Source organism: Hypanus sabinus, chromosome 13 (assembly GCF_030144855.1).
Source record: "Hypanus sabinus isolate sHypSab1 chromosome 13, sHypSab1.hap1, whole genome shotgun sequence".
Taxonomy (NCBI): domain Eukaryota; kingdom Metazoa; phylum Chordata; class Chondrichthyes; order Myliobatiformes; family Dasyatidae; genus Hypanus; species Hypanus sabinus.
Genome location: NC_082718.1, coordinates 58,931,366 through 58,956,942, shown reverse-complemented (window position 1 = coordinate 58,956,942; position 25,577 = coordinate 58,931,366). Strand labels below are relative to the sequence as shown.

General features: G+C 40.9%; 1 protein-coding gene across 5 annotated transcripts in view; it reads left to right on the top strand.

Moving 5' to 3' along the window:
• Nucleotides 1-25,577, top strand: part of dnai7 (dynein axonemal intermediate chain 7) — a 108,372-nt gene that overhangs the window by 12,181 nt on the left and 70,614 nt on the right. For 3 of the 5 annotated variants that reach the window (XM_059987693.1, XM_059987692.1, XM_059987689.1), the window contains exons 2-7: nt 11,105-11,146; nt 12,124-12,220; nt 16,876-16,967; nt 21,437-21,541; nt 22,985-23,122; nt 25,413-25,559. In XM_059987693.1, coding sequence (XP_059843676.1) covers nt 11,105-11,146; nt 12,124-12,220; nt 16,876-16,967; nt 21,437-21,541; nt 22,985-23,122; nt 25,413-25,559 — 621 coding nt within the window. The remainder of the gene's footprint in view (nt 1-11,104; nt 11,147-12,123; nt 12,221-16,875; nt 16,968-21,436; nt 21,542-22,984; nt 23,123-25,412; nt 25,560-25,577) is intronic. The other 2 variants (XM_059987691.1, XM_059987690.1) reach the window with 1 other exon arrangement.

The window sequence follows — 25,577 nt, the reverse complement described above, 5'->3', positions numbered from 1 at the left end:
ATTATTGTCACATGTAGCGAGAAATTGTATGGTATGCTGTTCATGCAGATCAAATCATTACACGGTGCGTTAAGGTAGAACAAGGTAAAGCAAGAATGGAGTGTGACAGTTACGGAGAAAGTACGGTGCAGATAAGCCGTAAGGTGCAAGATCAAGTCGAAGTAGATTGAAAGGTCAAGAGTCCATCTTAACGCACTAGGTTCAATAGTTTTATAACAGCGGTAGAAGCTGTCCTTCAGCCTGGTGATACCTGCTTTCAAGTTTTTATATCTTCTGCCCGATGGGAGGAGGGAGAATGTTCAGGGTGGTTTGTGTTTTTGATTATGCTGTTGCAAAAAGTATAGGCAGGGTTCAAGGAGGGGAGTATTGTTTTGGTGATGTGCTGAGCTTTATCCATAACTCTGCAGTTGCTTGGTGTCATGTGCCGAGCAGTTGCCATACCAGGCTGTTATGCATCCAAACACGAGGAAATCTGCAGATGCTGGAAATTCAAGCAACACACACAAAATGCTGGTGGAGCGCAGCAGGCCAGGCAGCATCTATAGGGAGAAGTTCCGTCGACGTTTTGGACTGAGACCCTTCGTCAGGACTAACTGAAAGGAAAGTTAGTAAGAGATTTGAAAGTAGGAGGGGGAGAGGAAATGCAAAATGATAGGATAAGACCAGAGGGGGCAGGGTGAAGCTGAGAGCCAGAAAGGTGACTGGCAAAAGGGATACAGAGCTAGAGAAGGGAAAGGATCATGGGATGGGAGGCCTAGGGAGAAAGAAAGGGGGAGGAGCTTTACAACAGCTCCCCCCTTATCAGCAGGTTTTATAGTAAGGTTGGGATTAGTGCGGAGGGAGCGGAGAGCAGAGCGTTCGGAGGGAGAGAGGTTGGAATTGGAACATGGTGTGGTGAAGTCGAGACGGTTGATGTCCCGTCGGCAATTAGCAACAAAGAGATTCAGAGCAGGCAGTAGACCAGAGCGGGGTGTCCATGAAGAGGAGGAGGGTTGAAGATGGGAGAAGGGGTCATTGGTGGGGGTAGAAGAGTCCTTGCCAAATAAGTAAGCTCGCAGACGGAGCCAATGGAAGAAGAGTTCAGCATCATGGCGTACACAGAACTTGCTGAGGTGTGGGCGAAGGGGGACAAAGATGAGGGTCTTACTGAGGACAGAGCGTTCTGCCTCAGAGAGTTGAAGGTCGGAGGGAATGGTAAAGACCCGGCACAGATGAGAGATGGGATCAGAGGGGGGAGGGAGGCTGGTAGTATCGGTGGAGAGGGGAGGGTTGGGGTGAGAGGAAGATGGAGCCTCTGAGGGCCCAGGAGCTGACGATAGGATCTGAGGGAGAGGGAATTGCAGAGTGGTGGTGGGGGAAGGGGAGACGGGAGTCACAATCGCAGCCTGTGAAGACCCGGCCTGGAGTTCAAGGCTGGAGTCGCAGTCGGTGGTTGCGCAATTGCTTTGAAGCTGTCCATGGTTGTTGGAACACGTGTTGATGATGCTGGAGTCCGGGTTGAGAATATGCCTTGGGTTGCTGGGGCAGTCGAGATCGACGGCCGGGGCCAATCCATGATCGTTGGAACCTGTGTTGATGGTGTTGATGTAGTCTGGCGAACTGACCTCTTCCTGGCCGAGGCACAGCAGTAACTCTCTGATATTTCCTCTTATTTACCCCTTGATCATGACCCCACTAAGAAGCACCAGGCCACTGTCTCCTATACCATCACCAACCTTATCAGCTCTGGGGATCTCCCATACACTGCCACCAACCTCATAGTTCCCACACCCCGCACTTCCCGTTTTCTACCTCCTACCCAAGATCCACAAACCTGCCTGTCTAGGTAGACGCATTGTCTCAGCTTGCTCCTGCCCCACCGAACTCATTTCTGCATACCTTGACACTGTTTTATCCCCCCTTGTTCAATCCCTTCCCACCTATGTTCGTGACACTTCTCAGGCTTTGAATTTTTTCAATGATTTTAAGTTCCCTGCCCCCCACGGCCTTATTTTCACCATGGACATCCAGTCCCTATATACCCCCATCCCCCACCAGGAAGGTCTCATAGCTCTCCGTTTCTTTTTGGATTCCAGACCTAACCAATTCCCCTCTCCCACCACTCTCCTCCATCTAGCAGAATTAGTTCTTACTCTCAATAATTTTTCCTTTGGCTTCTCCCACTTCCAAAGGTGTAGCCATGGGCACCCGTATGGGTCCCAGTTATGCCTGCCTTTTTGTTGGCTTTGTGGAACAGTCCATGTTCCAAGCCTATACGGGTATCTGTCCCCCTCTTTTCCTTCGCTACATCAACGACTGCATTGGTGTTGCCTCCTGCACGCATGCTGAGCTTGTTGACTTCATCAACTTTGCCTCCAACTTTCACCCTGCCCTCAAATTTACCTGGTCTGTTTCTGACACCTCCCTCCCCTTTCTTGATCTTTCTGTCTCCATCTCTGGAGACGGCTTATCTACTGATATCTACTATAAGCCTACAAACTCTCACAGCTACCTGGACTATTCCTCTTCCCACCCTGTCTCTTGCAAAAATGCTATCCCCTTCTCACAATTCCTCCATCTCCGCCCATTTGCTTTTCATTCCAGGATGAAGGAGTTGTCCTCCTTTTTTAAACAAAGGGACTTCACTTCTTCCACTGTCAACTCTGCTCTCAAACTCATCTCTCCCATTTCCCACACATCTGCCCTCACCCCATCCGCCCACCACCTCACTCGGGTTAGGGTCCCCCTTGTCCTCACCTACCACCCTACCAGCCTCCGGATCCAATGTATAATTCTCCGTAACTTCTGCCACCTCCAACGGGATCCCACTACCAAGCACATCTTTCCCTTCCCCCCTTTCTGCTTTCCACAGGGGTCGCTCCCTACACTACTCCCTTGTCCACTGGTCCCCGCCATCCCTTCCCACCGATATCCCTCCTGGCACTTATCCTTGCAAGCGGAACAAGTGCTACACCTGCCCTTACACTTCCTCCCTCACTACCATTCAGGGCCCCAGACAGTTCTTCCAGTTGAGGCGACACTTCACCTGTGAGTTGGCTGGTGTGGTATACTGCGTCCGGTGCTCCCGGTGTGGCCTTTTATATATTGATGAGACCTGACGCAGACTGGGAGACCATTTTGCTGAACACCTACACTCTGTCCGCCAGAGAAAGCAGGATCTCCCAGTGGCCACACATTTTAATTCCATGTCCCATTTCTATTCTGATATGTCTATCCATGGCCTCCTCTACTGTCAAGATGAAGCCACACTCAGGCTGGAGGAACAACACCTTATATCATTCATCAGGAGGGTTTCAGCCTGAAACGTCGTCACTACCTCCTCCCATAGATGGCCTGCTGAGTTCTGCCAGCATTTTGTGTTGTTATTAGATTTTTTGTGTATCAGTTTTATCTAGGGCACAATATTGTACTACTTTATCTTCTACGTTCTACAATCTGGCCACACAATCATGAGTGAATAGGAGTAGAGTAGGGGGCTGAGGACGCAATGTAACGGAGCACCAGTGTTGAGAATAATCTTGGTGGAAGTGTTGCTGCCTATCCTTACCTATTGTGGTCTGTTGGTCAGGAAAGCAAGGATCCAGTTGCAGAGGGAAACGTTGACTCCCAGGGTTTATAGTTTAGTGATGAGTTTGCTTGCCATTATAGTATTGAAGATGGAGCCATAGTTAATTAACTATAGTCTATAAGCCTCACTTATCTGTAAATCTTAGGTTTCTGAATGTGTGCAAATTTATTTCAATAATCCTTGTCATTTACTGATGTCAAATTGATATGAGAGTCATATTTCACATTTAGAATTTTGTTTAATTTGTGTCAAATAATGAAAAGGCATAAATTGTTTCTCATAGGGCATAGGACATTACACGCAGAGTACATTCCCTTTGTTGTTCTGATCCTTTAACCTACTCTAAGATCAATCTAAAACTTCCCTCCTACGGAGCCCTCCATTTTTCTACCATGCATGTGTTTATCTAAGAGTTTCTTAAATGCTCCTAATGTATCTGCCATGACCACCATCCCTACTCTCTCCATAAAGAACTTACCTCTGACATCCCCTTGTACTTTCTTCAATTGCCTTAAAATTATGCTCCCTTATATTAGCCATTTCTGTCCTGGGAGAAACTCTCTGGATCTCCACTAGATCAATGTTTCTTATCATCTCGTACACCTCTAGAAAATTACCTCTCATCCTCCTTTGCTTTAGAGAGAAAAACCTTGGCTTGCTCAACCTATCAGCATAAGATATGCTTTCTAATCCAGCGCAGCATGCTGGTAAATTGCCCTGACACCCTCTCTAAAGCTTCCATATTCTTTCTATAATGAGGTGGCCAGATCTGAAATTAATATTATAAATGTAGTCTAAATTGGGTTGTATAGAGCTGCAACATTACTTTATGGCTCTTGAATTCAATGCCCTGACTAATGAAGGCCAGCACACCAGAAACCTTCTTAATGACCTTATCGACTTGTGGGGCAACTTTGAAGCATCTATGGATGTGGACACCAAGATCCTTCCATTCTTTCCACTGCCAAGAATCCTGCTGTTAAACCTGTATTCTGCCTTCTAATTTAATCTTCCAAAGTGAATCACTTTACACTTTTCCAGGTTGAACTCCATCTGCCATGCCACTTTTCAGTCCAGCTGTGCATCCTATCAATGTCCCATTGTTACCTACGCCAACCTTCTTCACTATCCACAACTGCAAGTGTACTAACCTACTTATTGGCATTTATTGGCTTCATTGGTATCTATTATACTTATTGGTATTTATTGTACTTATTGGTCCAGTAAATCATGGGTAAAACCCTCCCAGCCGTGGAGCACATCTACATGAAATGTTGCCATAAAAAGCAGCATCCATCAAAGATCCTCACCACCCAGGCCATGATTCTTTCTCACTGCTGCCATCAGGTAAAAGGTACAGGTGCCTCAGGACTCACACCACCAGGTTGAAGAACAGTTGCTGCCCCTCAACCATCAGTGTCTTGAATAAAAGGGGATAGTTATGTTCATTTAAGGACTCTGTTATATTGTTATTTCATGCTTGTTATTTATTGCTATTTGTTTATATCTGCATTTGCACAGTTTGTTTACAGTTACCATTAGATAGATTTGCTAAGTAAGCCAGCAGAAAAAGAATCTCAGGGTTGTATGTGGTGACATGTACATACTCTGATAATAAATGTTACTTTGACCTCTGAACTTTTATATTTACTGCACACCTGAGGAGAGTGATAAAGATGATACACATAAATAACTCTAGATAATATAAAGATCATGCAATGAGCCCTCAGAAAAGTTGACAGTTTATATAAAGTTCAACCTTGGATCTTCACCATCATCCTTTGCTGCTGAGGTTGCAGGATTGGCAACTCAATCCCCATGTAACAACATTTCCATAGATATATAAAAGAAGAGGTAATAAGGGTAGGTTAAGGGCCATTGCTTTATGTTAGATCTCAAGACGCTGAGTTCCAGTTTAGTTGTTACAATGCCGTTGAACTTTATTCTGGTTACAGTCACATTGACCTGACGTTCAAATTTTAAAATATACAAAGTGTGTAAACTTGTGCTTGAAAAAAGCCATAGAGTTTCTGATTGAACTGTCAATTACAGATATATACATGAGTTATGTGCGTGACGGTATACATAGCTGTTGGAAATAATGAAGAATGATCTGCTGGGTGAAAGGAGAGAACTAGAGGATCTCGATCTCTGTTGTACTGGACAGAGGCATGAGAAACAGGAGATACAAGCTCAGGCATCATCAACCACAACAGATCAGAAGCCACGCTTTCTGAAAAAGGAAGACAGAGCATGAGGACTATGAACATTAAGTGTTTCCAGTAAGAAGGTGACACACTCCGTTGCAGCAGCCACTCTGGATCCATTCAAAGCTATATTTGTTCATCTTGTATGTCTTTTTGACAATTGCAAAAAATTGCAAATTAAGAACATCAAGTACTGCAGGACTATCCCATTAGCAAGTTCCTCGATAGCGATGGAGTTTGTGTACCATTGTTGTATTGTCACCTGGGCTTGTCGAGTACTGTTAGATAGTGTGCAGTGTGAGTGTTTTTTATAGTGATCAGAAGACCCTGTTGGGCACACTACAAATCTGGTTCAGAGATGAGACCAACGGAGGAGGAGCTGTGTTGCTTCGGTTGTGGTGGGCTGGCTTCTCCCATCAGTGGTGCCCCGAGTGGTCACTTGGTGCTGCCATCTGCTGCTCACTTGGTGGAAGAACAAGCCAGACCAGGCCAACTTACCAACTATTCTACACTCATGCCACTCAATACCTTCTATTGAGCTATGTGCTAAGTGTAGCGGCAAAACTGATCCAAAAACAAACAAAGCAATTGTCACCTGCCTGTGAACATACAGACTTATTATACTTGTGTGACACACCCAGAGCTCCAGTGATTGCTCCAGAAGTCAAACCTTTTATTTGATCCTTCATTGGCAATTAACAAACATACAATTAAGCGTTACTGAGCATTATCTCAGTGATCAGCAAAGATATGTCCCGAGCTACAAATTGCCATGAAATAAGCATGAATATGCAACTTAGTTCCTTTACTTTTGCCACACTCCCCACTAATGTGACTAACTTACCATAACAAATGGGCAACACAGAACACATGGCTGCTACGTGGCTGTTTGCATTGAGCCTCACTGTGGTAATGAAGGAAGCCACAGATCGTGGGGATAGGAGTGATGTGCAACAAAAATCTCAGGATTAACCCTGCAGACTGAGTACAGTGTTCTCTGCAAAGCAATCCCCAAATGGTATTTAGTTTCCCCAGTTAATAGGAGTCCACATTGTGAACACCAAATTAAGTACACCGGATTGGAAAAAGTGCAAGAGAATTACTGGTTCACCTGGTATAGCTGTTTGGGTGGCTGGGTGGCTGGGTGGTTGGAAGGGAAGAGGTGAATAGACAGGTATTGCATCTTCTTTGATTACATGGGGAATGGTGTCTTCTCACCCTGCAAACATATTCTTGCCCCTCCTCACATGCCCCAATGCTAATCAACTCCCCAATTACCCAACATCTCTCCAGCCTTCCATCATTCTTCCAATCCCCACCTCACTATCTGCTGATCAATCCCAAGGTTGCTCAATAACCCAAATCATTTGAACTCTTCCCACCAGGCTTATATCTGGTGTCACTTACTGCCTCATCCCAAACAATCACCCTTTTTGACTGAGAGACTGTAGAGAGAGTGCTTGTTCTATTGTCCACAATGCCTAGTTTCTTTCCCAATATTGATTTCTTAACCATCACCAATAAAATAGTTTCTGCCTTATTGTTGTCTATGTTCCTCCATGTAAATTAGTTTCCTCCATTGGAATTGTATTGGCTTGATCAGCACTTTGGACATATTGACATTGTGATAGAGGCTAAATAAAATGGAAGTTTATTTTTAAGAGCCTAAATATCCACAAATCTTTATAACATTCTTTATAAAGAATTAATAAAGGGCAAGAGGTGGGAGTGTCTGCATTTCATGATAAACTCTTTTCAGTACTCATATGTAGCAGTTTTGTCACACTCTTATTCTCCCAACCTAGAACATCTAATGATTAAGTGTCCTCTGTTCTATTTAACGAGAGAGTTCTCTGCTATGATCCTGACCACAGTTCACATACTGCCAAAGGCAGATGTTAAGCTCTTACGGTATTGAGTACTGCAATTAGAAAACAAGAAGCAACCTACAATAATGCCTTTCACATCATTGCCAGGGACCTCTATTAGGCTGGCTTGAAGAAATCTATGCCCATTATCATCAATATATTTTCTGTAGCACAAGAGGTCCCAGCACTCAACCACTGCTATACTACAATTAGGAATGGCTACTGTTCAATCCCTACACCGCATTTCGGGAAATCTGATCATCTGGCTGTCCTTTCCCTACCTGCATACAGGTAGAGGCTAAAGATCAAGGCACCAGAGGAAAGGACAACAAAGATATGGTCCTGGAAAACAGAAGAGTGGCTACAGAATTGCTTTGAGTTGGTGGACTGAGCCATATTCAAAGACTCATCAGAGGATCTGAATGAATACACCATGATTGTCATGGGCTGTATGAAGATATTCATGGTCAAGTGTGTCTCCTCAAAATCATTCAAAGTCTTCCCCAACCAGATGTCCTGGATGAACTGGACATCTGCAATCTGCTGAGGGCCAGATCAGTAGTGTTCAGGTCTGGCAACCAAATAAAATACAAGAGGTTCAGGTATGGCCTCCAGAAAGCCATTGTACATGCGAAGTGGCAATTCCAGACTGAATTTGAATCTCTGAACAATGGTCAAGAGTTGTGGCAGGGCTTGAATTTTATCATCTTCTATAAAGTGAAACCAAAGTACATATGTGGCAACAAGGTTTCACTGCCAGTTGAGCTCAATGCCTTATGCCTGCGTTGACAGACAAAACATGGAGGCATCTTCATGAACTTTGACAACAACGTGAATGTAATATTAGATGCTAATATGAGTGCGTTCTTCATAAGGGTGAAATGGAAAGTATCTGGCCTAGATGATGTACTTGGCTGAGTACTAAAGACTTGTGCTATTCAGTTAGCTGGAGGTTCACTGATATTTTTAGCCTCTCATTTTGGCAGTCTGAGGTCCCCACCTGCTTTAAGCAGACTTTAATCATATTGGTGCCCAAGAAGAATGTGATTACTGCCTCAGTGACTCTTGTACGGTAGTGCTAACATCCACAGTGATGAAGTGCTTTGAGAAGATGGTGATGAAGCCTGGTGCCTTAGGAGTGATTTGGAACAGCTCTTATTTGCCTATTATCACAATAGGTCAACAGCAGAAACCATTTCATTGGCTCTTCACTCATCCCTGGATCATCTGGACAATGAAGATGATATATCAGGATGCTTTTTGTTGACTACATCTTTGTATTTACTACTATAATCTCCTTAAAACTAATCAATAAGGTCTTAGAGCCTCCTTGTGCAACTGGATCCTCAATTTTCTCAAATACAGACTCCAATCAATTTAGATTGGCAACAACATCTCCTCCACAACCACCATCAACACAGGTACACCACAAGACTGTATGCTTACCCCCTGCTCCATTTGCTTTATACTTATGACTGTGAGGCTAAGTACAGCTCCAATACTATATTTAAGATTGCTGATGACACCATTATTGTGGTCTGAATCAAAGGAAATAATGCATCAGCATATAGGAGGGAGATTGAAAATCTGACTGAATGGTGCCACAGCACCAACCTCCCATAAGAAATAGGAGCAGAAGTAGGCCATCGAGCTGGTCCTGCCATTCAATAAGATCATGGTTGATCTTTCACTCAGTGTTAGCAAAACCAAAGAGCTGATTTTTGTCTACAGGACGAAAGCAGAGGTCCATGAGCCGGTCCTCATCAGGGGATCAGCGGTGGAGAGACTCAGCAATTTTAAATTCCTCTGTGTTACCATTTCAGAGGATCTGTCCTGCTTCTAGCGTGTAAGTACCATTACAAAGAAGACACAACAGTGCCTCTACTTATTTAGAAGTTTGCAAAGATTCAGCATGTCATCTAAAACTTTGACAAACTTCTATCAATGCCCAGTGAAGAGTATACTGACTGCATGATCACCTGAATAGAATGCCCTTGAACGGAAAGACCTGCAAAACTTAGTAGATACAGCCCAGTCCATCACATCTAAAGCTTTCCCACCAGTGAGCACGTTCACAAGGAGCACTATTGCTGGAAAGCAGTATCCATCCTCAAGGACCAGCACCATCCAGGCCGTGTTCCCTTCTCACTGCTGCCATCAGGAAGGAGGTACAGGAGTCTCAAGTCCAATACCACCAGGTTCAGGAACACTTGTCAACTATCAGGTTCTTGATCCAGAGGAGTTAATTTCACTCACCCCAACACTGAACTGATGCCACAACCTACGGACTCTTTTTTAAGAACACTACAACTCATGTACTCAATATTTATTACTTGCTTATCTATCTATCTATCTATCTATCTATCTATTTATTTATTTATTTATTTATTTATTTATTTATTTATTTATTTATTATTTGTTTTCCTTTTTTTATATTTGGTGAGTTTGTTGTCTTTTGTACATTGGTTGTTTGTCATCTCCGTCATGTGTGGTTTTTCATTGATTCTATTGTGGTTCTTTTTATTTGCTGTGAATGCCCACAAGAAAATTAATCTCAGGGTAGTATAAGGTGACATATATGAACATTAGAATCAATGTTTCATCTGCTGGAGGAACTCCCCAGGTCAAGCAACATCTAAGGGAACAGAGGTATTGTTGATTATTTGAGTCAGAACCTTGCATATAGACTGAATCTTTCAGTCCTAAAACATGAACAGTTGCTTCCCCACATTCCCACCCTTCCCATAGATGTTGCTTGACTTGCTGAGTTCCTTGAACAGATTGCTTGTTGCTTCATATTCTAGCATCTGCAGTCTCCTGTGTCAACAAAATTAAAATATTAATTTATGGGATTGCTGGCAGTCAGTAGAGTACACTACAGTATTCTGACTTTAATGATGAAATAGAATGCAGCTCTTAAAAATCATAGACTGTCACTAAGATGCATTATTAAAAATTATTGTAGCTCAGTGGAGCATCTTATTGAATTTTTCCAGCATTATTTTAAATAACAAGTGAATATAATATTTTGTAGAACACTCTCATAGGGAGGAGTTGCAGAGAAATGATTTTATTTTAATGCAATTAAAATATTACACCATTTTGTTAATTTAGATTTCTATTTTGGGCTTGCTTCGGACTGCCTTTGGTTTTTTATCCCCACAAAGTTGTTTTGAGTGTCTAAGTGATATTGAACCTAGAGGTAGATTCAAGATTCTGTACTTGGGGGGATACCTAACTACTATCACTTCATCCAGATCAGACTATGAATGTGCCTGTATGAGCAACACACACTTCCAGCATCTGTAGAATCTCTGATGTTTATAATCTGGTTGTATGAATCTGCTTTGTTTATTGTTTTTGCTATCTAGATAATTTTAGAGCCATAGAAACATTTTAATGTCTCCTGATTCTTTATGAAATATCTTACTTATTCTATTTTGTTCTTTTTATGGTGGCAGGCACCAAAGGGAAAAAAGAATAAAAAGCCTGGAACCAGGGAGGTATAGTGTAGTATCATTGAAAGAGATCTTATAACTTTATCTTTACTGTAGTTATTAGCATGTTTTAGGTTTTGCCAAATGAGAATATATTTTATATATAACTAACAGATAGTTTTGAAAAGAGAAGTTTGAAGATAAGTTGTTAGTAGCTTTAGAGTTGTGTTATTGATACCTGATGGAGGGAGGTTCTAACCATCCAAGTTCTATAGATTGGATCTAATATAATTTGTTCTAAGAAAATCCTTTTATTAAATTATGTATTAATATAAATAATTAATATAAATTATTGCTACTTTTTATCTACTTTGAATGTATTTGTCTGCTGTGAATAATCATTACTGGTAAGCCCAATAGTTGGTGGCAATGTGACTGTTCAGCTACTTCAAAGGGGCATTTTATTCTCCAGTTGCTTGCTTGTTCTTGAGGGAGACAGTGAAGGATTATACTCAGGTTTATCATAGTATGTACAGGCCTTTATTCAAGATTCCATCCTACTTTTAGTAAGGATTCACCAAAACAATGTTTTACCTCATTTTTCTCTGTAACCAATATTGTGTGAAATTATCCACTTCACATAAAGTGCAGACTAATGAGATTTTGGTTCCTTTAAATAATTTTATTTTTGCATCTTCAGCATTAATAAAAACTAGTTCTTTTGTGAATGATCACCGACTGTCATTTTGTAGACTATAGTGGCGGAAAAGTTTATTGATGACAAAGTTTGGCACTGTAAAAGCAGTAACTAACATGAAAATCTTGACATTGCCACTGATTATTTTAACCATGGTTAATGTAATTTTCAACTTAGCACCCTATTTCTTCCTGTGCTGTAGATAAATTTTCTAGCTTTAAGGTTTGGAATGTCTATGTTGCATTACTATCTTGATGTTGCTCAGACCATCTGCTGAACTGGTCATTACTGATTTGGCTTTCATTTCTTAAAATGGATATAATATCTGGTATATTTTTACTTTAAGACTTCAGTCCGAAGTTCTGCTGCTTCAAAGAAGAAACGTGGCAAATCTGCAGAAAAACTTATGAAAGAAGAAGAGGAAAAAAAGCATTTGGAAGAAGGTAAGTACGATCTTTGTTTCTAAGCCATTCTTAGGATTGGTGTCACTGGAAAGATCAGCATTTATTGGCCATTTTTGTTTTCTCATACTAAAGTGCGTGAATCAGAATCAGGTTTAGTATCACCAGCATATGTTGTGAAATTTGTTAAATTTGTGGCAGCAGTACACTGCAATACATAATAAATATAGAAAATATAGTATATATTTACATTAAATGGTTAAGTTAAAATAAGTAGTGCAAAAACAAACAAAATGAAAAAAAGTAGTGAGGTAGTGTTCATTGGCTTCAATGTTCAGTTAGAAATCGGATAGCAGAGGGGAAGAAGCTATTCCTGAATTGATGAGTCTGTGCCTGAAGGTAACAAAGAGAAGAAGGCACATCCTGGGTAGTGGTGGATGCTGTCTTCCTGAAGCACTGCTCCTTGAAGATGTCTTGGATACCCAGATAGTACCCATGATGGAGTTGACTAATTTTACAACTTTATACAACTGACTTCAATCTTCTGCAGTAGCCTCCACCCCATATGGATATGCATACAGTCAGAATGTTCTGCACAGTACATCCCTAACAGTTTTTTGAGTGTTTTAGGAGACAAACCAAATCTCCTCAAACTCCCAATGAAGCATAATCACTGTCCTCCCTTTTGTATAGCTGCACCAGTATGGTCCTCAGAGATATTGACACCCAGGAACTTGCAATTGCTCACTCTCTCAATTTCTGATCCCTCTATGTGGATTGGTTTGTGTTCCCTTGTTCTACCCTTTCTGAAGTACTCAATCAGCTCTTTGGTCTTTGTAATGTTGAGTACAAGGTTGTTGCTATGACATCACTCAAATAGTTGGTATATCTCGATCTTGAATGCCCGCTTGTCTCCATCTGAGATTTTGCCAACAATGGTTGTATCATCAGCAAACTTATAGATGGCATTTGAGCTATGCCTAGCCACACAGTATTGGGTGTAGAGAGAGTAGAGCAGTGGGTTAAGTACACATCCCTGTGGTGTGCCTGTGTTGATCATTGGAGAGGTGGAGATGTTATTTCCAATTAGCACAGATTGTGGTATACCAGTTAGGAAGTCGAGGATCCATTTACAGAGGGAGGTACAGAGGGCCAGGTTCTGTAGCTTTTCCACCAAGACTGTAGAGACAATGGTGTTAAATGCTGAGCTATCCTGACATAGGTGTTTGTATTGTCTGGGTGATCCTAGGCCGTGTTGCGAGCCGTTGAGATCGCATGTGTCATAAACCTATTGTAGTGATAGGCAAATTGCAGAGAGCCCAGGTCCTTAAAGAGACAGGAGTTGATTCTAGCCTTGATCAACCTATCAAAGGATTTTAACACTGTAGATGTGAGTGCTACTGGACGATAGTTGTTGAGGCACTGCTCTTCTTGGGCACTGGTATAATTGTTGCCCTTCTGAAGCAGGTGGAAACTTCCAACCGTAGCAATGAGAGATTGAAAATGTCTCTGAGTACCCCTGCCAGTTGGTTGGCACAAGTTTTCAGAGCCTTAGCAAGTACTCCATCAGGGCCTGCTGCCTTGTGAGGGTTCACCCTCTTGAAAGACAGCCTGACGTTGGCCTCTGAGATAGAGATCACAGGGTCACTGGATGCTGCAGGGATCCTCATAGATCCTCAAAGTGAGCATAAGAGGCATTCAGCTCATCTGGAAGTGAATCATCACTGTCACTCATGATGCTGGGACTTGCTTTGTAGGAAGCAAATGGTTTGCAAACCCTGCCAGAGTTGATATGCATCCCATGTTGCCTCTAACCTCTCTTGGAATTGTTTCTTAGCTCTTGAGGTAGCTCTCCCCAAGTTTTCTTGTACAGACCTGGGTCACCAGACTGAAATGCCACAGACATACCCTTAGCAGACTACAAACCTCCTGGTTCATCCATGGCTTTTGGTTTGGGAATGTATGTACAGTAAGTTTTCATGGGCACACACTCATCCACATATGTTTTAATGAAGTCGGTGTCAACTGTAGCATCTCATCCAGATGCAAAGATGAATCCCTGAATACTGTCTAGTCCAGTGGTCCCCAACCACCAGGCCGCGGACCGGTACGGGCTGCAAAGCTTGTGCTACTGGGCTGTGAGGAAACACTATGATTTGGCGGTATGAAGCAATATGAGTCAACTGCCGTGCAGCTGATTCACATCACTTCATACCACCAAATCATATCGTTTCCTCGCGGCCCGGTACCACTCCGTGGCCTAGTGGTTGGGGACCACTGGTCTAGTCCACCAATTCAAAGCAATCCTGTAAGCACTTCTGTGCCTCCCTTATCTATGCATTCTTGGTCCTCACTACTGGTGCTGCAGTCTTTAGTCTCTGCCTATACTCAGGGAGTAAAAGTACTGCCAGGTGATCAGATTTTCCAAAGTGAATGAGTGAATTGGATTTTTCATAGATATCTAACAGCACATAATTATTATTACTGCCACCAATAATAATTTTCAGATTTTTATTATAATATTGTGGACAATGCAGAAAAATCTGGGCACATTTTCTCTTGGTCCAGAGTTTCCTGAGTCCTTGGGCATTAAAATGCTGACAAACACCCCAGAAGATTTAGAAGAAAAGCTTTACAAATCTAAGTAAATAACTACAGCAGTAGGTGTTTCCATCAGCCTCTTCAAATTCATATCAATTACAATGTAGCTCTCTGCAGCTCAGTATATCCGCATCACATAGCAGGGGGCTCAATGAATCACTATCATACCAGCACAAAGTTTAAGGAGATGCGTAGGCATGTTTTTATTAGAAATATTATAGAAATATTGCAAATGGAAAATTAGTTGCATTTTCTGGTGCCATTTGTAAACCTGAGGTGAAAGTTGACGAGAGGACACAAGGAAGAATACAAAGTACAATAAGATATATATTATAAGTCAAGAAGAAGGATTAAATATAGTCGACCCTCCTTATCCGCGGGGGACTGGTTCCGAGACCCCACGTGGATACCAAAAAACGCGGATGCTCAAGTCCCTTATTTAACCTGGCTCAGTGCGGTGGACATTAAGACCTGGCGGTGAAGCTCTGAATCCGTGGTGTTTCTGTTCATGAAAATAATCATGGTCACGATTGAAAATAAGGTGGAAATAATAAAGCGATCGGAAAGAGGTGAAACGCCATCAGTCACTGGAAAAGCATTAGGCTACAGTCGGAGCAATCTTAATGGAGAATGTGAAAGGCCCTGCCCTGATGAAAGCTACAATTATTACTAAGCAACGCAGTAGTTTAATTATTGAAATACGTATGTTTCTTAAGTGTTTTATATGCATAGAAAGGTATACTTTTACAGAAACCATGCTGACTTTGACTTATTTTGTCATTAGTTTCCATGTACCCCAAAACCTAGTCCTTAATTATGCCTTACATAATTGCATTGAGGCAGTAAAAAGAAAACAATGCAGAATATTGTGCTACAATTACAGAGGAAGTGCAGTGCATGGTAACAGATAAAGTGTTACAAGGGCCGTGATGAGGTAGACTGGGAGATCAAAAGTTCATCTTCTAACGTATGACAGATTCTTGAGTCTGGTGGTAGGTGCTCTGAAGCTTATACATCTTCTGCTGAATGGGAGAACAGAGAAGTGAGAATGACTGGGATGGGAGGTTTCCTTGATTATTGGCTACTTTTCTGAGGCAGCAGGAAGTGTGGATGGAGTCAGTGGAGGGGAGGCTGCTCTGTGAGTAATTAATGTCACTCTGGGATTTAATGTTGGTATTGTATTCAGATCCAGACAGAATATGATCACCCTTTTATTCCATAGTAATGAGTGGAGTACGATAGTAGGTAAGAAAGATCTGCACTTCCATAGCATCCCTCAGACCTCAATATGACTTAAACACTGAGTGATAATGAAGTGGTTTTAAACCCAATATTATATGAAAGACAAGTTGTCCATGACAGGGTTGAATAAGAGATGATGTGACTTTAACTACATAATCATTTTTGACTTTTATATTTAGGATACCTCCACTGCTCTTCTTTAAAGCAATCCTTTATTGTGCAATAGGGCTTGAAGGCAGAATCTCAGTTAACATTCCAATCAAAGGGCAAGACATTCGTATTGTAGACCATCTTCTGTACTACAATAGATTGGGCAGAAAACTGCACACATAAGAACATAAAATGGAACCAAGTTGCGGCTAGCTGCCTGTAAAAGTGTTGCCTCTTTCAGACATCATCCTGCATAATGTCCTGTTCTTTGCACCTGTGGATATGTACAATGAATTTTACTTTGAAATAGGAACAGGAGTAGGCTATCAAGCCTGTTCTAGGTTTTAACTTGATTATGGCCAAGACTTCTACTCCAATTCGGTGCCAGTTCCCCATAGCCTTCTATTCTTTGATCTTCCAAAAATGCATCTATCTCTTTGTAAAATGCTGCCATTGATCTAGCCTCCACAACCCTCTGCAATCTACACAGTGCTTTCTGCAAAATTACGGTATTTCCTTTTAGACTGTGTGGAAATGTCGGTAACATTAGTACTTAACACTATAAATTGGTACAATTAAATTAGATGGAAATAAGTTAAGGATGATTTTTCCTGGTTTTGGGTCATTCATATTGTCCAGTCAAACTGGATCTAGCCATTTTGTATTACCTGCAAAGACAAATAAAAACATTTTATATTTAACAGAAGAATTACGATTGGCAGCTGAACAATTGGAACGAGAAATTCTTGAGCAAAAGAAACTTGAAGAGGAAGAGAGAGCAAGAATAGCAGCAGAGGTTTGTATTACTTTACTGAGAGTTCTCAACATTGAGAACGACAAAAGAAATGAAAGGATTGGAAATGAAAATGGGTGTGTTAGTAAAATTAAGGAATGTTCACAAAATGGATTGATCAGTTGTTTTCTCCTCTTTCCTACTACATCCCAGGGCAATATGCCATTTAAAAATTTCAGTTGCTATTGCTCCTCATTTTTGAAAGGAAGCATATGGTCAAAGCATATGAGGTAAAGTTTATTTTTAAGAAGCTGTTCAATATATATATATGCACTAAAATTATCAGTTTAAATCTTTAACAGTAGCAGAATGTTTTCTCAAGGAACCTATAAAATTGTGAAATGCCATGCAGATTAAATATAGAGAGGATATTCCTGATGGCTTGGACATCCAGAAATAGGAATGTCACCCTGGGGAACTAGTCCATAGAGCAATGAATCTTTGAAATTCTCTACCACTGAAGGCAGTGGAAATCAAGTTAATAAATTAGATTTTAAAAAACAGATTTATTTGTAATGTTGAAAGGATCAGGGACTATGCCCCAGGGTTCTGAAAGAGATACGGTAGTTGAAGAGATTGGAAAGAGCATTACTAATGCTTCCACAAAATCACTTAAATCTCTAAGAAGGGAGGGAGGTAGAAGAAAGGAAATTATAGGCCAGTTAGCCTGACTTCAATAATTGGAAAGATTTTGGAGTCCATTATAAAGGATGAGGTTTTGGGGTACTTGGAGGCTCATGATAAAGTAGGCCAAAGACAGCATGGTTTCCTTAAAGGGAAATATTGTCTGACAAATCCGTTGGAATGCTTTGTGAAAATAAAGGGTAGGATAGTTAAAGTGGATGTTGATTAGTTAGATTTTCAGAAGGTCTTTGATAAAGTCCTCGTACTTCAGGCTGCTTAACAAGATAAGAGACCATGATATTACAGAAAGAATACTAGCACGAATAGAAGATAGCTGACTGACAAGAGGCAAAGAATAGGAAAAAGGGGGAGGGGGCTATTCTGGTTGGCTGCCAGTGACTAGAGGCGTTCCACAGAGGTCAGTATTGGAACTGCTTCTTTTCATATTATACTTCAGCGATTTGGATGATCTAATTGATGGCTCTGTGGCCAGCTTAGTGGACTATATGAGGCTAGGTGGAGGGGAAGGTAGTGATGAGGAAGTAGAGAGTCTGCAAAAGGACCTAGGTAGATTGGGAGAGCAAAGAAGTGGAGGGAAGTGTATGATTATGCATTTTGGTAGAAGGTAGAAAAGTGTAGACTATTTTCAAAACGGGGGAAAAAAATCAAAAATCAGAGGTACAAAGGGACTTGGGAGTCCTTGTGTTGGAGTCAAGGTTAACTTGCAGGTGGAGGTGGTGGTAAGAAAAGCAAGTGCAATGTTAGCATTGCTGTCTCTGTTTTATATTTGCTCTTCACACATGTGTTGATGTAGCTGTTCAGCATGTTCGATCATCAATGAATTTCTCAGCTGCTTCATGATCTGCAGCAGCACAAATCTTTAAAAAATTATTGCTATGCATTTTCTTAAATTACTGTAACCAGCCTTCTGAATATTCACAATTACTTTCAATTTTCAATTCTTCATGTCAGATCATGGTTTGTTTCATAATCAGCATACCATTAAGCAGCTTATATTCACTCCGATGCTGATGAAACCATTCTTTCAATGCTTGATCAAGACCTTTATGTTTGCTTTATGAAGTGTTTTTTCTATTTTTCATTAACTTCTTTTCATTACATATGTGAGGTCACTTCTCAGAACTGTCTGTGACGCAGAGACCTGCGCCTCGCCTGGGAACCTTCCCAGTGTCTTGTAGAATTTTTCATTTGTGACGTCATGTTAGTGTTCAAAAATGTTTTGATTTTTGGAGGTTTTCAGCTCCTGAACCAACATGGATAACTTCAACCTCCACCATTTTGAACAGATTTTATTATCTACAGACTCACTTTCAAGGACCATTTACAACTCATGCTCTCAGGATTATAGAGTCATAGAAAAATACAGCACAGAAACAGGCTATTTGGCCCAACTAGTCTGTGCTGAATTCTATTTAAACTGCCTAGTCCCACCAACCTGCACCTGGCCCATAGCCCTCCAAATCCCTACTATCCATATATCTATTCAAACTTCTCTTAAAGGTTGAAATTGAGCTCACATGGACTACTTGAACTGGCAGCATGTTCCACACTCTCACAACCCTCTGAGTGAAGAAGTCTCCTCTCGTGTTACCCTTAAACTTTTCAGCTTTCACCCTTAATCCATAATTTCTAGTTGTAGTCCCACCCAGCCTCAGTGAAAAAAACTGCTTATATTAACCCTATCTATAACCTCATAATTTTGTATATCTCTATCAAATCTTCCATCAGTCTTCTATGTTCCAAGGATTAAAGTCTTAACCTCTTCAGTCTTTCCTTATAACTCAGGTCCTCTAGTCCTGGCAACATCCTTATAAATTTTCTTTGTACTCTTTCAACCTTATTTACATCCTTCCTGTAGGTAGGTGACCAAAACTGCACACAGTACTCCAAAGTAGGTCTCACCAATGTCTTAGACAATTTCAACACAACATCCCATCGTCTCTTCTCAATACTTTGACTTATAAAGGCCAATGTGCCAAAAGCTTTCTTTCTGACCTTATCTACCTGCGATGCCACTTTCAATGAATTATGGACCTGTATTCCCAGATCCCTTTATTCTACCGCACTCCTCAGTGTCCTACCCCTCATTGTGCAAGGCCTACTACCCTGGTTGGTCCTACCAAAGTGCAACACCTCGCACTTGCCTGCATTAAATTCCATCTGCCATTTTTAGCCCCATTTTTTCAGCTGATTCAGCTCCCACTGCAAGCTCTGATAGTCTTCTTCTCTGTCCACTACACCCCCAATCTTGGTGTCATCTGCAAATTTCCTGATCTAGTTAACCACATTATCATCCAGATTATTGAAATAGATGACAAACAACAATGGACCTAGCATTGGTCCCTGCAACACTCCATTAGTCACAGGCCTCCAGTCAGAGAGGCAACCATCTACTACCACTCCCTGGCTTCTTCCATAAAGCCAATGTTTAATCCAATGTACTATCTCATCCTGAAGGCCAAGTGCCTGAACCTTCTTGACTAGCCTCCCATGCAGGACCTTGTCAAATGACTTACTAAAGTCCACGCAGACAGCATCAACTGCCTTGCTTTCATCTACTTTCCTGGTAACTTCCTTGAAAAACTACAAGATTGTTTAGACATGACCTACCACGTACAAAGCCATGCTGATTACCATTAATCAGTCCATGTCTATCCAAATAATTACTTATCTGGTCCCTTAGAATATCTTCCAATAACTTTCCCACTACTGATGTCAGGCTCACCAGTCTATAATTTCCTGGTTTATTTTTAGAGCCTTTCTGAAACAGTGGAACAATATTAGCTCAAAATTACCTCACCTGTCACTAAGGATAATTTAAATATCTTTGCTAGGGCTCCTGCAATTTCTGCACTTGCCTTCCATAGGGTGCGAGGGAACACTTTGTCAAGCCTTAGAGATTTATCTACCCTAATTTGCCTCAAGTTTGCAAATACCTCCTCTGAAAACCGTATAGGGTCCATGAATTCAGTTGCTTTGCCTCACTTATTTAGATTCTGTGACTATCTCCCAAGTAAATACAGATGCAAAAAATTCATTTAAGATCTCCCCATCTCATGGCTCCACACATAGATTACCATTCTGATCTTCCAGAGGACCAATTTTGTCCCTTGCAATCCTCTTACTCTTAACATATCTGTAGAATCTCTTGGGATTATCATTCACCTTGTCTGCTGGGGTAACTTCATACTTTTTTATAACTCTACTGATTTCTTTCTTTAGTGTTATTATTTTTTATTTGCATAGTCTGAAATTTTTACACATTCCTAAATTCTATTGTGTTTCTTTTTATCCTGTAAATGACTAAGAAAATGAATCTCAAGGTAGTATATGGTAACATGAACATACTTTGGTAATATATTTACTTTGACTTTGAAGCACGAACAATGGGGTCAACTGGAAGTTTATGAATATTTCTCTCAACAAATCATAAAATATAATTGAAATTTGACTGATTTTTGACTCTCCTGTGAACTTAACAGGAAAGGGCAGAACACATACAATTCCATCTTTGGTGCTGAATGTCACTGGTTTGCACCAGAATTAACACAATCCATGTGTAATACCATGGATCATTTAATATCTTCAAAATATAATTCACTTTCATTGAGCTAGTTCTTGAAAATGTAAGAAAATTGTTATATTCCTAGTAATTATATGCACTTGACTTAAAAAAGAGCTGGAATTCAGTACATGGTCTGTTGCATGAATTGCAAAACTTTCCTGTGAATGCATTCCTAAGAGCTTTTTGCAAGATGTGTAGGTACTAGTAAAATTGAATTCATGCGTTAAGGTAAAGTAATGTGCTTTAATTTTACCCAAAACAGGATAAGGCACGTAAAGACAATGAACTACCTGAACTTCTCCAAATTTTGGAAAGGAATATAGATTCTGTTCAGAGGTTGCGCAAAAATCTTAGGGAAGTTACCAAGGTAATGTTGTTCAATATTGTGTATCACTCTAAACTTGTTTGCTCTGGTAAGTAAGAGATTGGGGTTGTTAAACATGAGAGCACATTGTTACAACTTAGCTTATCATATTTAATAGAGGCATTTGCAATATAATTAAAGGTTCTGAAGGAATATTTTTTTCCTTTGATGGGTATTCGATTTAAGTGTCATTACCTGAAATTTTGAGTAGGGCCATACATGTGTTGTCATGTTCCTGACACACAGGGTAGCAAAAATCAATCAATTCAATTCAAAATAACCAAAACCAAAGCTTTATTATATGAAGGATATAAACCAGGTTAGCGTAGATGAAGTTAAGATCAGCCGTGGTATAATTACTGTAATTAGCAGAACAAACCTGGCTGGCTTCCTTGTGTTTTTGTTTTCCTTCATTTTGTGATTATGAGGGGCATGGATTCTCTCACTCTTTACAAATAATACTATTAATTTCTGGGCCTCAGTAAACCACAGCAATGTAGCAGTTAGTGTGATGCTATTACAGCTTGGGGCATCGGAGTTCAGTCCTGGCATCCTCTGTATGGAGTTTGTTTATCTGCCCCACAGAATATGTGTCTTTTTTCTGAATGCTTCAGTTTCCTCCTACGGTCCAAAGATGTATCGGTTAGTAGGTTAATTGGTCATTGTAAATCATACCGTTATTAGGCTAGGGATAAATTAGGGACTGCTGGGTGGTGCTGGAAGGGCCTATCTCTAAATAAAATAAATAAAATATCTTTGCACAGTCATAGGGAGAAGGTACAAATTCCTTAAGGCAGTGGTGGAAATGAACCCTGGATCTGGGTGCTGTAATAGTGTTAATGTTAACCACTAGGCTACCTTGCTGCCCCTCCATGTATATCAAGCATTAAAAAGGAAAGGACCATAAATGTTTAAAATGTTTAATATTATAAGAGGCATAGGTAAGCTAGGTAGTAACAGTCTTTTCCCTGGGTAGAGGAGTCCAAAACTAGGAGGCATAGATTGAGAGGGTAGAGATGTAAAAGATGGTGAAGTTTTCAGACAAAGGGTATTGGGTATATAGGTTGAGCTGCTAGAGGAAGTGGGCATGGCAGATACTATAGTATCATTTAAGATGCACTTTGACAGGTACATGCAGGTGTGAGGCTAGACAGATATAGGCCAAATATTGGAAATTGGATGGTCACCACAGTTGGCATGGGCTGAAGGATCTGTATCCATGCTGTATTGCTCTATGAAACTGTGACATATGAAGAATATCACTGGGTAATAGTACAATCTTAATGAAAACCATGTTTATATTTACTCTTAAGATAATTTGGTATGGCATTTGAAGTAGAATGCATTTTAATTCATTTAATTTAGCAACATTACAGTTTGAGCTGTGATTTTCACTATTTCAATTGTGTATTGTTTGAAATAAATGTTGTGGGTCTGCTCCTTCAGTGGCAACGTTACATGAAATGTGATGGAACCCCTGATCCAACGATTCCTCAGGAAATTAATAGCTTCATAAATCTTTCCAAGGAGGATCCAGATAGAAATATTAAGTCGTTGTTTGAAGGAAGTAGAATAATACTAGAGGTAAGTATATAGCTTAAGAAAAACTTTAATATGTCTTTATTTCATTAATGTAAGTTTATATTTAGCAACACGAGTGAATCTGCAGATGCTGGAAATAAATAAAAAACACAAAATGCTGGCAAAACTCAGCAGGCCAGACAGCATCTACGGGAGGAGGTAGTGACGACGTTTCGGGCTGAAACCCTTCATCACATTTAGCAACTTCAGTTTGTTAGCTTTGGAGTGAGTTCCAAGAGGTGCTTCTGGCCATTGAAGTATCTGTGAGTGCATGGACAGAAGCACCCTCCCTCCTGTAGCATACCACAGAGTCCAGCATGTGTAGTGCCTAATCATCATCCTGTCACTCTTCCCCTCTGTATCCTTCTGTCACTGTTCTCCCCCAGGCAACAGATGAGCTCTCCTGTTTGGAATTTGACCCTGATAGATTTCCTAGGGGTGTACTGAAATAGATATCAGACTACTGAAGACAACAAAATCTCATCTCACCAGAGTTCCTGTAGTGCAGTGACTTTCACTGGAGGAGTTGACTTCCATACAGATGTCAGAAGTCGTGGAAGAAGTATACAACCTTTCTCACCCAAGATCCAGCTTTAGCATTAGTGCTGTCAGTGAAAGATTTATACAGCAGAGAGGACTTCCACAAAATGATGCGTGTTTCCTGTACCTCTGATATTGATCAGGAGAACATTTACCTATGGGAATAGTGTATGGCCATTCAGCTTCTCTATGATCCTCATGATTTGACAAACCTCTATAAAGTAAGGTGGTATATATTTCAGCCTGTACAGACAGCATTCAGGAAGCTCTGAGCTACTCTTTGGATGTTTCTGAATTCAGTGTGAGTGGCCCATTAAATGGCATTGCAGTACAGCAATCAGCACTGTGGAGATCTGCGACTACCAAATGATAGTGGTTCCATAGACCAGTGTTGTGTGGTTAATTTCAAATAAGATAAATAATGGCAGTGCAAAAGGATTACTAGATTCATATCCAACAGTAACAACATGTCATATCAATATATCGGGCATGCAAATATACACCAATTAGAAATGCCTAATCGAATTTCTGGAATGGTATAATGTGAACTGGAAATAGGGACTACTGTATAATGCTCTTGGCCTTTAGACTGCATTACCAGGCACTGATTTTCTCTATGTAGTCTGACTAGAAGCCTGACAACAAGGTTTACTGGATTATTTCTTCATGTATTTTTTGGACTATTTTAACATTGAAAGCATTTAATCAGTGTTGTAAGTGTAAACATAAGAGAGTGTGCAGATGTTGGAAATCCAGAGCAATGCACACAAAATGCTGGAGGAACCTGGCAGGTCAGGCAACATCTATGGAAATGAATAAATGTTTTGGGCTGAGATCCCTCATCAGAACTGGAAAGGAAGGGGGAAGAAACCTGAATCCGAAGGTGGGGGTGGGGGAGTATAAGTAAGAAGGTAATAGGTGAAGACAGGTGGATGGGGAAAGGGGGATGAAGAAAGAGCATTCGTCTCCTTCCTCATCTCTATTCAGGGCCCTAAACAGTTCTTGCAGGTGAGACAACGCTTTACCTGCACATCTGTTGTTGTTGTCTACTGTATCCAGTGATCCTGATGTAACCTCTTTGACATAGCTGAGACCCAAAGTAGACTGGGGGATCACATTATTGAGCACTTTTGCTTCATCCACTAAAAGTAGGATTTCTGATGTCCAACCATTTGAGTTCCAATCTCCATTCCCTTTTTGCCATGTTGGTGCATGGCCTCCTCTACTGCCATGATGAGACCACTATCCAGTTGGAGAAGCAATACCTCATATTTCATCTGGGTGCTCTTCAACCAAATGTCATGAACATTAAATTCTCCAATTTCCAGTAATTTTACCTCCTCCCCCTTCCCTCTTCAATTCCCCACTCTGTCCCCTCTTGCCTCTTCTCTTCTAATCTGCTTATCCCCTCCCCTGGTGCCCCTCCTCCTTCCATTTCTCCTATAGTGCACTCTCCTCTCATATCGGATTCCTTCTTTTCCAGCCCTTCCATCAATCACATTTCAGCTTCTTACTTCATCCTCCCTCCCCCACCCACCTGACTTCACCTATCACCTTCTAGCTTGTACTCCTTCTCCTCCTCTCACTTTATTCTGGCTTCTTCTTCCTTCCTTTCCTGATGAAATGTCGATTGTTTATTCATTTCCATGGATGCTACCTGACCCGCTGAGTTCCTCTAGCATTTTGTGAGTGTCCTGCATGTTATAGTCTTTTAAACTACCTTGTGACTCTCAAATACTTTTTCTTCTTGCAGCTTTTAGATGAATTGGAAATGTTATTAAGAGACACTCCATCTGATGAGTTGCTTGAGACAACTACATCCCAGTACCAACAAACCATTTGGGATTTGCAGACTCTTCTCTCCAACATCAATGACAAAGCAACAGATATCCTTCTACAGGTGAATGTTTAATCAGTA